This window comes from Poeciliopsis prolifica, unplaced genomic scaffold (genome assembly GCF_027474105.1).
Source record: "Poeciliopsis prolifica strain line A6 unplaced genomic scaffold, Auburn_PproV2 SCAFFOLD072, whole genome shotgun sequence".
NCBI classification, from domain to species: Eukaryota; Metazoa; Chordata; class Actinopteri; order Cyprinodontiformes; family Poeciliidae; genus Poeciliopsis; species Poeciliopsis prolifica.
In genome coordinates, this window is record NW_026562447.1 from 503,883 (window position 1) to 517,375 (window position 13,493).

General features: G+C 41.1%; 1 protein-coding gene across 3 annotated transcripts in view; it reads left to right on the forward strand.

Moving 5' to 3' along the window:
* gli3 (GLI family zinc finger 3) overlaps positions 1-13,493 on the forward strand; it is a 116,538-nt gene that overhangs the window by 57,808 nt on the left and 45,237 nt on the right. For all 3 annotated transcript variants that reach the window (XM_055020922.1, XM_055020924.1, XM_055020923.1), the window contains exon 4: positions 7,479-7,584. In XM_055020922.1, the coding sequence (XP_054876897.1) occupies positions 7,479-7,584 (106 nt within the window). The remainder of the gene's footprint in view (positions 1-7,478; positions 7,585-13,493) is intronic.

The following is a 13,493-nucleotide window of genomic DNA, read 5'->3' on the forward strand; positions in this document are numbered from 1 at the left end:
CAGCGGAGCGTCGATGAGAAGTGTTCTGTTTATGGAGGAGAGTTTCATCCTCGGCTGCGGGTGACACCCTGTTAGAGCAGAGTCACTGAACCTTTTACCAGAAGAAAGAGCAAGTCCAGGTTTACCCGTTGAGACAATAATCTCACAGTGCTGAGTTGACAACAAAGCAAAAAAGAAGAGAAATTGCTTTTAGTACCAAAACCCAAATAAGAATCGAAACTGACAGAAATTTACCAGGAGTATCACATCACATCTCAAAGTGCAGAGAGTATCCTTTGTAGGAAACACTGCTATTATGAGTGGAGATTAACCAATGAGGATATTGGAAATAATGTGCTTTCGGCTTTATCCCTAAACCTCCTTTTGAAATGAATCAAGTGTCCAATAAAGGACAAGGCAATTACCATCCTCTCTTTAATGAAGGAGAAGCTGGCTTTTGGTCCTGAGCGTGGTGAGCTTGTGTTGAATTAGAATTAATGAGTCTGGTCAAAGTTTGCTTCTAATTGCCCTTTCATTAAGACCCATTTATTATCATATCTTAATAACTTCCATCCCTTCCTGTAAAAGACTGACAAAAAAAGAATTGGTGCCGTTCTAAAAAGTTAAGCCAAAGTAATTAAAAATAATTAGGAAGAGTGGAGAAAGGCTGATTGATGAGTGAGGAAATTGAGTGTTTTTTAAACTCTAGTTTCCTGTTGGTTCCAAAAATGCCAATCATATATCAGAATATGCATATATCTACATCTATATCTATCTACATATGTCTGTAGGTATATATATGACAGACTTTGACTAGTCCAATTCAAAAGTCTTTATTTATTTGTTTATTTATTTTTGTCCTGCCTCCACCATGTTCGAATGTCAGTGTGAAGTTCTTTGCGACATCGTTGTTTTACAACAGCTCCAACATGATACACACCTTCCGAAAAGTACCTCAGAATATTTTCCCAAACGTCTTGAGGAGCATATAAATGTTTTCTTTTCTTGGCCAAAATTGAAATTAGACATTTTGTTCTTTTTGGTCGTCATTGAATTTCACCCCGCAGCTCTCTAAGTAACGACATTTCTGCTCGTTGTGTGTTTCTTATCGATGAATCATGAATACTGATCCTAACTATGGCGGGGAAACATTCTGTGCTTCAGATGTTCTCGGTTTTGTTCCTTTCTGAATGAGTCATCGATGTGCTCTCATGGTTTATGTCGTCAGTGCGCTCCTGATGAGGTCCACCACTATTCCATAGTATTCTTTGTGATGATAATGACTCTCATTCTGTCTTTTTGGAGTCCAAAAGCCTTAGAAAATTGCTTTGTAAACATTTTTAGACTGATAGATGCAAGTTTATGAGTTGCTTTATAAAATCTTTTAGGAGACTGGTTCTGTTTAGTTGATTTCTCAGTTCCACTGGTCTGACTGCAACCAAAAAAGATCAGTTTTGTCTATGATGAATAATTAAACAATTTAACAAAAATTGGGGGATTACTTTCTCTGTTAGCATAGGTAACGTTTTTGCTTCAGTAAACAAAATCGTCATTCATAAACAGCTTTTCCCCCATTTATTTAGGTTATCTTTGTCAAATACTAACATTTTCTTGAGAATATAAAACATTAAAGTGTAATTAAAAATCAGAATACTTTTTTACAGTTCTCGATTTCTGAAATGAGAGGCAAGTAATGTTTAAAATATTGCTAAAAATGAGAAATACATAAAAAAATTAACCATCATAAAAGACAAAACATTGATACACCATCAAAGTAGCTTGATAATGAGAAGGAAAGTTTTTTTAAACCATACTTACAGTAAAACATGAGGATGGTGGAATCATTCTGTGAGGATGTTTTTTTTTAAAGATAGATGTAGCAAAAGACTTGAACCTCAAACTGAGATTAAGTTCCCAGAAACACCAGAAGCCAACAGACGAGAGCTTTAAAGGAAGGAGAACATATACGCACAGGTGGGTTAGAATGGCATAGTCATTTAACATAAAAATTATTAAATGGACTTTCTATCCATTTAACAGTTATGCACCACTTTGTGTCAGACTCTCAAAATTCAAATGTAATGCCAGTTTTTTTTTATAAGGTACTGTGTGCTATTGGTGATTTACCACATTTTCTTCCAGGACAAAAAAAAAAAAAAAATCACCAACAGTTTCTTTCCTCTTAAGGAATGCTTCAGCTGCTGTGGTGTGTGGCTGCAGTTGGGAAGCTAAACCTCAGATGTGCATTTCATTTTGGGCTTCCTCCTTGCCTTCCAGCTGTATTTTGTATCAGAGGGCCAGAATACCCCTTGAATATCCAGAAGAGCAGGGGCAATTTAGTCCTGGAGTAAACAGTAAGGAGTCCCAACAGGAAACAGTAGAGATGGATTGCAGGATGGAGGCTCTCCCCCACTTCTCCTTCGCTCTCTGTTCTCTGTGACTGTATACATTCTCCCCTCCAGTGACATGAGCATGTTTGCCTTGCTAATGGAGAGCTGCGCTGGTGTAAAAGAGGTGGCAGGCTGTATTTAGACAGGGCTATGGTAAAGTAAACTTGCGAGACGATTTAAATAAACCTCAGTGGAATGGTTTCGTCGTGCGGCAGCAAGGGAGGGAAGGAGTGATGAAGGGGAGAGAAAAAGGGTCCGGTCTATGCAGTGGGCTGTGCTGAGTGAGTGCCTCCTGAGACATAAACAAAAGAGGTCTGGGTAATTCAATGAGGAGTGCTGGATGTGGGAATGAAAGCATGTGTTGCAAAGAAGCAAATAGGTGGAGTCTTTGAAATTATTTCACAGTTTGTAATCTCTGCAGTCATCTTCCCCCCCCAACCGATCGGCCAGGATGACAGAGGTTAGTACAAAGTTCCTGCTATGTGGGCAGGGGAGGAGCTAGATTAGAGAGCATGAATTTTTTACCAGCACTGAGCTGATGCGCGCAACACACGGTATAAAACCTGAAAGCTTCATTTCCGAATCTGACAGCCAAAAGGGCCGAAAAAGCCCACGAGTGGAGCTGCGGAGAGTAAACAGATCAGATTCTGCCCTCTTCTACTTCGAGCTCATCCCAGCTTCCCCTCAGCCCTCCCTCCCTTAGAAGCAGCAGCAGCAGCTCTGAAATCAGCCAACGTGAGCTGAGCCAGAAAAACATCATCGGGAGAAAACCATCAAACAAGCAGAGTTGGAGTGGTCAGATACTTCCCAGAGCTGCATGGAGTCGGATTGTAGCACTTATCTCTGTAACTGGGAGCGCTGGATTAAAACTTTGTCTAACTTTTACATTCACTTGTTACAGAATTTGGCAAAAGTATTCATCCCCTCTGGACTCTTTCACATGATGTCACGTTACAGTTCCTCTCTTCAATGTATTTTATTAGGACACGCCAACACAAAATGGTGCATGATTATGAAGATATAGACACATCTTTACAAATAAAGACTGAAAATGAGTGCAGTTTTATTTGGTCATGACTCTAAATTCCATTCTATTCAATTCAAAACTACTTTATTTATTGAAAATAACTGTTATTCAGGACACCAGTCGGTCTTCCAAATAATCTGAAAAAGCCTCTGACTGACGACTTGCTGACATTCTCATGACTGTCATGCTAACAGCTCCTAATCCAGGCAGCAGAGACAATATTTCACAGTAGTATATCCTGAATGACACCATTCACTGTTGACAAGCACAGCTAATCCACCTCGTTTGCTTTTTTTTGCTCCGACTTTGGATTCGGGGATATTTTCCTTGCCCAATATGATGGATCAAAGAAATAGTTTGAACTTCCTCCTTCTCTCTCTTTGCATTCATAAAGCTGACTTTCCAACTCCTTTGGGATTTGGGGTCATAGTTTAGGTATTATTTGAGCTGTTGAGATACTAATGCTACTCTCAATTGTAAAAACAACACCTTGTTACCATGATTACAGATAATAAAAAATGTTTTAAAGAAGAAAAGTTAAAGCAGGAGAACAGGAGGAAGACTGACAATAGGGAGAGGGGAAAATATGCACCCAATCTTAAAGGAAACTGCTATATTTCTTTCAGTTAGTTTTACTGACCCTAAATGACAATTTTATTCATGTATTAACACAGAAACAAAAGAAGATATTTCCTGAATTCAAGTTAAGTTATATTATCCAACAATTTATCATGTTAGTCAGTTTACAAGATTAAGAGGCTTGAGAAGATTACAGCTGCCTGTTGTAGAATTTGCATGTCACTCTGAAGAGAACCTGTAAATATCTTTCTAAAAATACTCAAGTTGCATCTGTTTGATGCTCTGAAGGCAGGCCTGGTTTCAAAAATAGGCTTAAAAGATGAGACCTTTAAAAGACAAGAGGGACATATTTGTTTCACTTGGAGCAGAAACGTTAAAGCAAAGGACACGTTAACTTCCGCTGCATAAGTTTTCAGAAGTAGGTGTTTGTGCAGAAAACTTGCTATACGTTTTTCACCCACAGCACTTAAAAGACTTTTGGATAGTTTTTGAAAACAGTGTTGACCTTTGATCGTATCTGCTTTTCACTCTGAAAAATATTCCCAAACATTCAAACTTACTTTCACTGTAAGCTAGGGGAAGTGCAGTAACTCTCTTTCGCGGGCTAACCAGCAGCTGCAGGTGGGGGAGGGGCAGAGCTGCTGTACTTCATGCTCCACACAGAGAAAACTTAAGGGAAGAGCATGACCAAAAACTTCTTCACATTATTCAAATCGGTTGCTTTTCAAAATCTTGATAAACTTTGCTACCATTGGGGATCTGGGCAGCTTAATTAGTAGAGCCTCCAGCGGAGAGGCCACAGTTCTCATTATGCTTTTCCTATGTTAGGTTATAATTTTCAAGCTATTTCTTCTCTTTCTCTTTGCACCCTCTTTTCTGTAAAATTACTTTTGAAATAAGGCCTCTAGTTCCAAAAACAAACAGAACTTTGGTACTGCTTGCAACACAATGCTAAATTACAATAATAGAAAGTTGCGACAGAATAATCCAGAAATGAATTATATCAATTCTTATGCTTACTTGGGTTATCTGCTGATGTAGCTAGCCTGCAGTCAGCTGCTGTACATGCATGCCTTTCATAACTTTCTAACACTAGTTTTTAAACAGTGCTACCTTAATAAAAGTAATGGGTGAACTTAGTTTCCTTGTGTTTCAGGTTCTCCTTTTGGTTCTCCGTTCGGTCTGATCTCATCCAACTTTGATTTCAGCCTCTTGTCTTTTTATTTTTTTATTGAAGACTCTTTCGTTTGGCTCTTTAAGGAAGTGCCGCTTTATGCCTACACCTAATGCCGTAGGATTGCAAACACCAACCAGATCACCTCTCGACTGTCTGTGTTTTATCACAATCTGGCACTAAATGTCTGTGTTAAATGAGTGAACAATGAGGTAAGCAGCGCCGGATCAACACCTGCTGCGCTGCCCAGCAATGCAGCTGCATTTGTCATGGCCTCCACTCCTGCGTAACTGCCTGGCACCCCCCGCTGGTTGGCCATCTGCCCACTTGGCTCAAATGTTTACAGCCGAAAACAAGAAGTAAAAACACATACCTAGCAGCGTTAGACTTGCTGAGTGAAGTTAAACAGATGTTGACACATGCTTTGCCTCAGGGTGCCAAGACGCAGCTTGGCCTCGGCAACAGGCAATAAACCGACACGTGCTTCAGGAAAAGAGATGTGAATGAAGACGAAATTCTACTTTGGCCTTTTTGTTTAGTTTCACCACTCAGGTTGGCAGCGCTTGTCGAAAGATTCCTACTTGTGGTCCACTTGTTTCGACTTGTCCCGTAGTGAGCAAGTCGGTGCTCTAGAACCCAAATCCAGATTTAGTTTCAAGGTTTTTCTTTTGGAGTTCAGTTAAGGTTGGAAGATGAGTGGCACACATGTGGGACTTTAGTGTGATTGCAGTGCAAGAGTTTCAATTTCAGCAGTAAAAATAGAGAAAAGCTTGCGAGCACATATTATGCAAATGTTGTAATGTTTTATCTTGGTTGGAGTGGGGAGGGTGGTAGAAAAAGAAGCCTCCGGAAAAGGATGTTTTTGTTCTCGTTCGGTGCGTTCCATTGGTTGTATTTAAATGTTATCCTTTGTGTGAAACCACATTATGCTCGGCATGGTGAGAAATGTGCCGTTTGGCTGCTTTTCTTTTGGTTATTTACCGCTGTTTATTTTGAGTTCTATCAGCCTTGAGACGTTTAGAAAGACTTCCTCAACAAACAGTTCAGAGCAGGGCATCTTTTAGCTCTGCACGTTTAATGAGTTCTCATTTTGGGTGGGTCCACTGAAAGATAGCCATCAGGCTCTGCCTTTCATAGCAGCTGCAATTTGGATTAGCAGAGTGGTCTCACATGGACTTAAGAAAAAATATTTTAAAAAGTAGGTTTTTCTCTTTTTTCTCTGCTGCACAGCTGCTTCACCATTCTTTCCTATGTCCAATCCTGAAGTTAGGAAAAAACTTGAAGCAAGGATTAAAGTAGAGTTTGTTCATAAGACAAAAATACCAAGCCTTCGAAATCTCACAGAAAAATGTTAAATCTATCAACGACATGACAAAATAGCAAACTTTCCCAGACATGTCCATTAAAGTATGTGATGTGTAAGAAGAGCAATAATCAGAGCCCATAATAACTGAGATTCACAACATAGATGGGTGAAAGCCACTGTTTAAAGAAAGACACAAGAAGCCATGGTTGAGGTTTGCCACAAGTAGAAAATGCCGGAAATGTGGAAGAAGGTCGTCTTTTCATAACTGACTAAAATTTAACTTCCTTGGCTGCCTTTATTACTCCATCTGCCATGCAAATTAGCGCTTCACAACACGCTCACATTGTTCCCACAGTAAAATGTGGCGGTGGCTGCATCATGCTATGGTATTGCTTTTGTATAACAAATGGGAGAATGAGGCCAACTAGGACAGCCTTTAGTTTTGCACTCCTCAAATCTTGGCTTTGGCAAAAAGAAAGCCACAGGAAGTCCCATTAGGAGTTTGCCACAAACCATGCAGGAAACATAGCAAACCTTTAAAAAGATGCTCTGGTAAGTTGTAACCAACTTACCAACTTACCAGAAAACTCTTGCCTTGATGGAGGAGCAGAAGAAGGGAAGGCATTGTAAGCTTCTTCCATCATGCCTGGTGAAGAAGGTGCTCTTATACCAAATGTACATTGTGGCCTACTTGCAAAAAATGATATTTCACATCATGCCATTTCAACTGTGAGACATGGTGATGGCTGCAACATGCTGTGGGGTTGTTTCACTTCAGCTGAAAGGTGGTGGAAAGATGGCTGAAGCTAAAGACAAGTTTACAAAGACTTCCACTGCGAATGTTTCAGAGCTGGCCACTTTTTGCTCTGTGCATTTAATGAGCTCTCATTTTGGGTGGGTCCACTGAAAGATAGCCATCAGCCTTTCATTACAGCTGGGTTTTAGCTTACCTAAGGAAATTCACATGGAAATATGAAGAAGTGTTTTACGAAAGTCTGCTTTTCTCTTTTCTTTTCCACACAGCCGCTCCACCGTTTTTCCCCACCTTCCATCCTCCTGTGCCAATTGACGACAGACACACCCAGGGACGTTACATCTACGAGCCATCGCCTGTAAACCCTCTTCATGTGTAAGTCTCTCAAACCGGTCACACACACAAACACAGACCCTAAAATATCGCTGATCACAACCGATACAAATCAACCCCCGAAAACTTCCTTCCGCCGTTGGGCGTGGAGCGTCCTCTCTGCTTCTCAGGATCAAAGGCCATGGCCCCTGTGCGTGCGCAACATGATCTGCATGTCAGAGACACACAAATGAACATGTGTCAGAGACATGAAAATGAGAGCAGGGCCGAGGGGAGCCTGGGAGTGCGCCCGGTTCTTATGATCAAGCCCTGACAGGAGGAGCGGGGAGTGATGCCTCTGCCGACATCAACCTGTCTTTGACAGACACAGATGGGCTCTTGTCTGTTCAGTCTATCAAATATATAGAGTCAGGTAAAAACACGGCGTTATTCCTCGGTAAGGACAAAGGTGGTCAGTCGGTGTGACTCCTACTGGAGACTGGGTGGGTCAGAGAAGAACTTCAAAAGCACTTTCCTTCTTTCTTTCTGTTCACCTTACCTTCATCATTTGTATTCTTTGCATCCAAGTTGTAAGCAGCACTACTAGCTGCTTCATTGTCCCTGCGGCGCTTGTTTTCCAGGCGAAGGAAGCGATCATGGCGCGACGAGGACAAATTGGATGGGGCAGCTACTTGGGCCGCATTATGTTTGATATTCTTTATCATTATCAACTCCCCCCCATCCTCCCTTCCTCTCCTCCAGGAGTCATATCTCTCCCTCGCTGATGTGCCACTAAGCGTAATGAATTTTTTATACCCCCCCTACCTCCGTCCCACCCCACCTCTCAACCTCTCCTGCCGCACCAGAGGAAGAAAGGGAGGAACTAAAAAAAAAAAAAAAAAGACGAAAAAAAGGGAGGTGATTGATGTCCCATGTCACTGCAAACAAAATGGCAAATATAATTTAGCATTTAGCTTATGCGGAGATAATGGGGCGAACACGCACAGGCAACACGGGCTCAAACAAACAGCCGGGCTTGTTATCCGTCAGGAGCGCTTTGGAGCGATGTGGAGCACAGGTTAGGGAGAGAGAAAAATGAGGAGAGGGCGGAGGGACAACGTTAAGGCAGGGAATTGAATTAAGGCGGAGAGGTTGCGTGGCGGCGGCGTCTTCAGTCACTCTGTTTGGACGGGAATTACCCGTGCGCTTGGCTCGCTGTCACCAGAGACACGGCTGCACTCTGCCTCGCTACTTACGGCCTTTTTATCCAAACCATTAAGCGCCGAGCTGTTTAATATGACATGCAACGTTGACAGAAACTATTTGTCATGATTATAAGGCAGCTGTTGAATGGCCAAATGCATTTAAATGGACTCTGTGAACTCGCCTTTTACAATACACTGGGAAAAGTTTTCAGACCCCAAACCTCTGTGTAATTTTGTGGCATTTTCTTTGCCACAAAATTTTGCAATTGTAAGGTAAGTTATTTTTTTAGAAATAAAAATTTGATGAACAGAAAAGGTGTCTTAAATACAGCACATTTCAAATCTTACAGCAGGATTTCTTGTTTTTGCTAAAAAACCGAAACAGGTTTTCTTTCAACATTGGCTTTAACTTTACCACTCTTGCATAAAAACTAGATTTCTGGAGTATTTGGTTAATAATTGCCCTGATTTTTCCAACTGAGGTTTTGTCCCTGTTGAAGGAAAAAAAAGAAAAACATCTTCACAGCGTGGTGCTGCTGCCACCATGATTCACCAAAGGAATAGTGAAATTTGAATGATGGATATCGGTTGCCCTCTCTACACTTGACATTTTGAATAATTTTGATAGTCTTGCATGTTTGACCCTGTCAAAGCCTCTGGTCAAGGTTGGAGACCGTTTATCTGCTCTGTCTCAGGTCATTTCAGTATAACAGGTGTGTTAAATGCACTAGTTGAAGATGATCTCCGGCTCTCATCCTGTGCTTTACTCTTACGACTTCTAAAGTTTCTCCAAAGTCACCCCAACGTCCGTTGCCTGGCCTGACTTGGAAGGTTTTTACCTCCACACTCATTAAAGTATCTGAGAATGGATTGATCGTCCTCCAACAGATGTTAAAACCTTGAAATATTCCTATAAAACCTAACTCTGCTTTAATCTAATCCATCCCTTCCTCCCTGACCTATGTGCTGTGTTCCTTCATCTTCATGATGCTGTTTGTCCACTAATGCTCCCTAATAAACCACAGAGACCTTTAAAGAGCAGAGGTATTTCTATCGAGATTAAATTGCACACAGGTGGATTTACAAAATAAAATCTTCTGAGAATTGTACTCAATTCTTTTAGGGTGTCACATTAAGAAGCGTAAATTTCAGACAGATTTTTCTTTGTAAACAAATTTCTAAGGGGTAGTTGTACTCCTGCAGAGCACAATATCTAGTAGCTGTAAAGACGTTGCGTTGGGAAGAAGCAATATTGCAAGCTTTATTAAAAAGCAGCACCGAATTCCTCAGTGAAACGAAGCACTTATCACATGTGGTATTAAAGAAACCACCTGATGGCAAATTGGAGTTAATTGCACATCCTGGTTTTTTGCAAGACTTTTCTGGTGCTGAACTTTTACGCATGCAAAGCTGCAGCCAAAAGAGTAAATGAACTCAAGCATTGAGCTCAGTGATGCTTTCTTGCAGTCAGAAGCAAGCAAATAAGTAGGAGCAGTCGATGTATCGCCGCCGTTCCAGGGAAACTGTGGACAAGAGGCGGCTTATGGTGAAATATTGAATTGTTTTAAGACAAGTTCCCCAAACGTGTGCAGAATTAATCGTTATTAGCCTTCTCAAAGATATGCCTAAGTACACAGGGACTATTATTGCGGTACTTCCCCATGCAACCTTTCATTACGGCCTGTAATTACAGTTGGGTTGGCCCTGCGGCACTTCCATCAATCCAGTCAGCTTCCCCCCGCCGTGCCGCGTGAGCCAGCCACCACCGGGCGTCCAAAAAAACACGATGAACGCCCAGCAGCTTGTTTCCTCTCTGCCACAGCAACACATCCACCATCCGTACTCCGCAAATGAACAGAATCACATCCTATTACGGTGAAGGGCCTAATTGAAACATGTTTATTTATGGCCCCTCGTTTTTAGACCAGAAGCAGGCGTTAGCAGCGAACAGCTAACGGGGCTCCGGTAATATGAGGCGGTGGAATTAAATTAAAAGCTCATAAAATGAAATATGCTCCGTATTAGCTGTTTGACACTTAATTTGCCTTCAAATGAGCAGAGGAAATCAGAAATTAACTGTCCTTTGTTTTTTTCCCCCTGCTCTTTACCTCACCTCCTCTATTAAGAAAGGGAGAACGCAATTACAGACAGAGGCTAATCGTTTAGTTTATGAATTCCTGTGGGGAAGGTACCAGTGTGCCAATATTACAGCCTCAGGGTCAGGTGAGGTGGTGGGGGTCCCTTCTTTTGCTTTTACAACAAAACTTACATTCTTGCATGACAAAAAAAAAACCCTAAAAAAAACATCTTTACTTGAGTAGATGAAGAACTTTCCTATCTAAAGCCTCACAGGCCAGCTGGTCTGATCCTGGTCCAGATGAAGTCTTCTCTGTCTTGAATCCAGGTGTTGATCCTCTACTGTCTCTCTGATCCAGAAGCATCTTTTATTCATCCTCACGAGACAGCAAGATCAGGAATGTCTGGAATATCAATTTGAGTTTTCCAGGTCTTGGTAGTAATGGAAAAAAACCCAACAAGTACATCCAAAATATTTGGTTTTTCCAGACCGTTATTTCACACCTTCCTTCCTTCCTTCTTTTCTTCTTACGTGTTTCCCTTCCTTACTTCCCATCTTCCTAGCAAGTAGGAATAATTTGGGTAATTCTGACTAACCTAAAACAAGAAAAGTTTGGACTGTAAATATTTGGTTTCAACTGTATCTTCTTCATATCCCTTTTTCCTTCCTTTATTATGTCTCCTTTGGTCTTTCCATTTTTCCTTTCTTATTTCTTTCCTTCCGCTGTCCTTTTCTTGTTTGTATCCTTTCCCTCTTCCTCTCTCTCCCTCCCTACTATGTTTCCTTTTCTTTATGTGCACCCTCCCTTGTGCCCTATCTCTCTCCCTCCTTAGTGTCCTTTCATTTGTTTGTTCGTTCCTTCCTTCCTTCCTTCTTTCTTTCCTTCCTTCCAGGAGTTAATTTATTTTTGTATCCTTTCTTCCTTTCCTTTGTGGTATCATTCCCTTATTTTCAGTTCTTCCCTTCATACCTTTATTTGTTCTTTTCTTTCTACTGACCTTCCTTCATTTTCCCCTCCTTTTTCTAAGTTCCACACATAAGCCCTGCCCACAGTGGAAATGTCTGCCAAAACCACACAATAAACTTTAGTGCAACACCTTTTAAAATATAAAGGACTGAGATCTGTGGAAAGCTGAGTCTGTAAAATGTGGAGTTTTAACTTCAAATATTTACATCATCCAGAAAAGATGTTCCCTGTTTAAACAAACACATACATAAGTGCATATTGGGCCCTCCATAGGAAGCTCTGGTCCCCTCTAGCACCACCACTGGTGCAGGACTGGACTTAACGGGACTTTTTTGGAAGCCATGTCTTTCATCCCTCCGCCCCCATGCAGTGTGATGCCAGTCCTCGGTCACCCGGAGACGGCCCGTAACAAACAGAGGAATTTGTCACAAGTCAATTATCGGCTGCAGAGTTTACTCTGGAGTCCCAGGCCCTCGTGCTGTGAATGGGGGTGCCACTAAAACCACAAAACAATCCAACAGGATGGGCAATTGACTTGCAACCTTTTGACTTGCTCACTGTGTGCAAATTTACAGAAGAATGAAGGAAAAGTGAGTTAATTTAGAATGCTTTGAAGGTGCTGAACATAGTTTTAGAGTAAAGTTATGACAAAATATCCAATCTTGCATTTTGTCCCATCTTCTTCTTTTGCTAATTCTGAGAAATCTTGCAGCTTTGCACTGCCAGCTCATGGATTCTGCATTTTTAGACTTTACAGAAAACAAACTGGGGCTTTGAGTGTGTGTCTCTTAGTTCCCCAGTTGTATAGTTTGCCCATTCAGAAGCATGTTTGTTCAGCTGCCATCTTAGCCTGACTGGAACACACTCTGAAGGTACAACTGGAAGAACTGCTGCAAATTATGCTTTAGATTCAGCTCAGAAAACCTGGAAGGAGTTTAAGGCAGTTAAAGCTGTTGCTTATAATACTCCATTTTTTATGAGCTTTCAAATAAAGAAGTATAAAAATGTTTCAAATAAACATATATTGTATAATGTTTAAAAACCTTCATTTGTGGGGGAAAATACTTCTCTTAAATAACAGTTTCCAGCTAAATTAGCAGTGTTGGCAATTACTGCTACTCATACAGTCCTCCTAAAATGAATGTAACTTCTTTTATACTCCCCCTTTTGAGATTGATTGGAGTTTCTAGGAACTTTTAATTAGCAATCAATGAATTTCTTTTCCCCTGAGGTAAAAATATGACATGGCACATTTAGCCACTACACTGGACGAGGACGAGGGCCTGTATTTTTCTTCCCAGCATGAGCACAATGAAAAGGAAGTTCTGTCAGAGAACAGCAGCAAAAGTAGTTAGTATTTAGGGGTCACCAAGTCAACCATCTTTATTTGTGTCCAGTGATTGAATATGGAGGTCAGATCACCGCTTTGGGTGATGCCGGATGTTGGACGCTGAACACAATGTTTATCCTTGTAGCTAAAAGCACTGACCTTTGGTTGATTACACTCAAGACTTCAAAACTTCAGATAATTGTTGATGTCATTTGAGCATTTCTTCTTTAGATCATTGGACTCAGTTGAAGTCAGTGTCCATTTTTTAGATGCGACTAAACCCCTGCCGCCTGTGTTTTTCCAAGTCAAAAACTTTTAAAAACTTCCAGGCTTGTCACTAGTATAATGAGCTCAGCAGATGCTCACTTCCACGGGGTGTTTGCTGATTGCTCC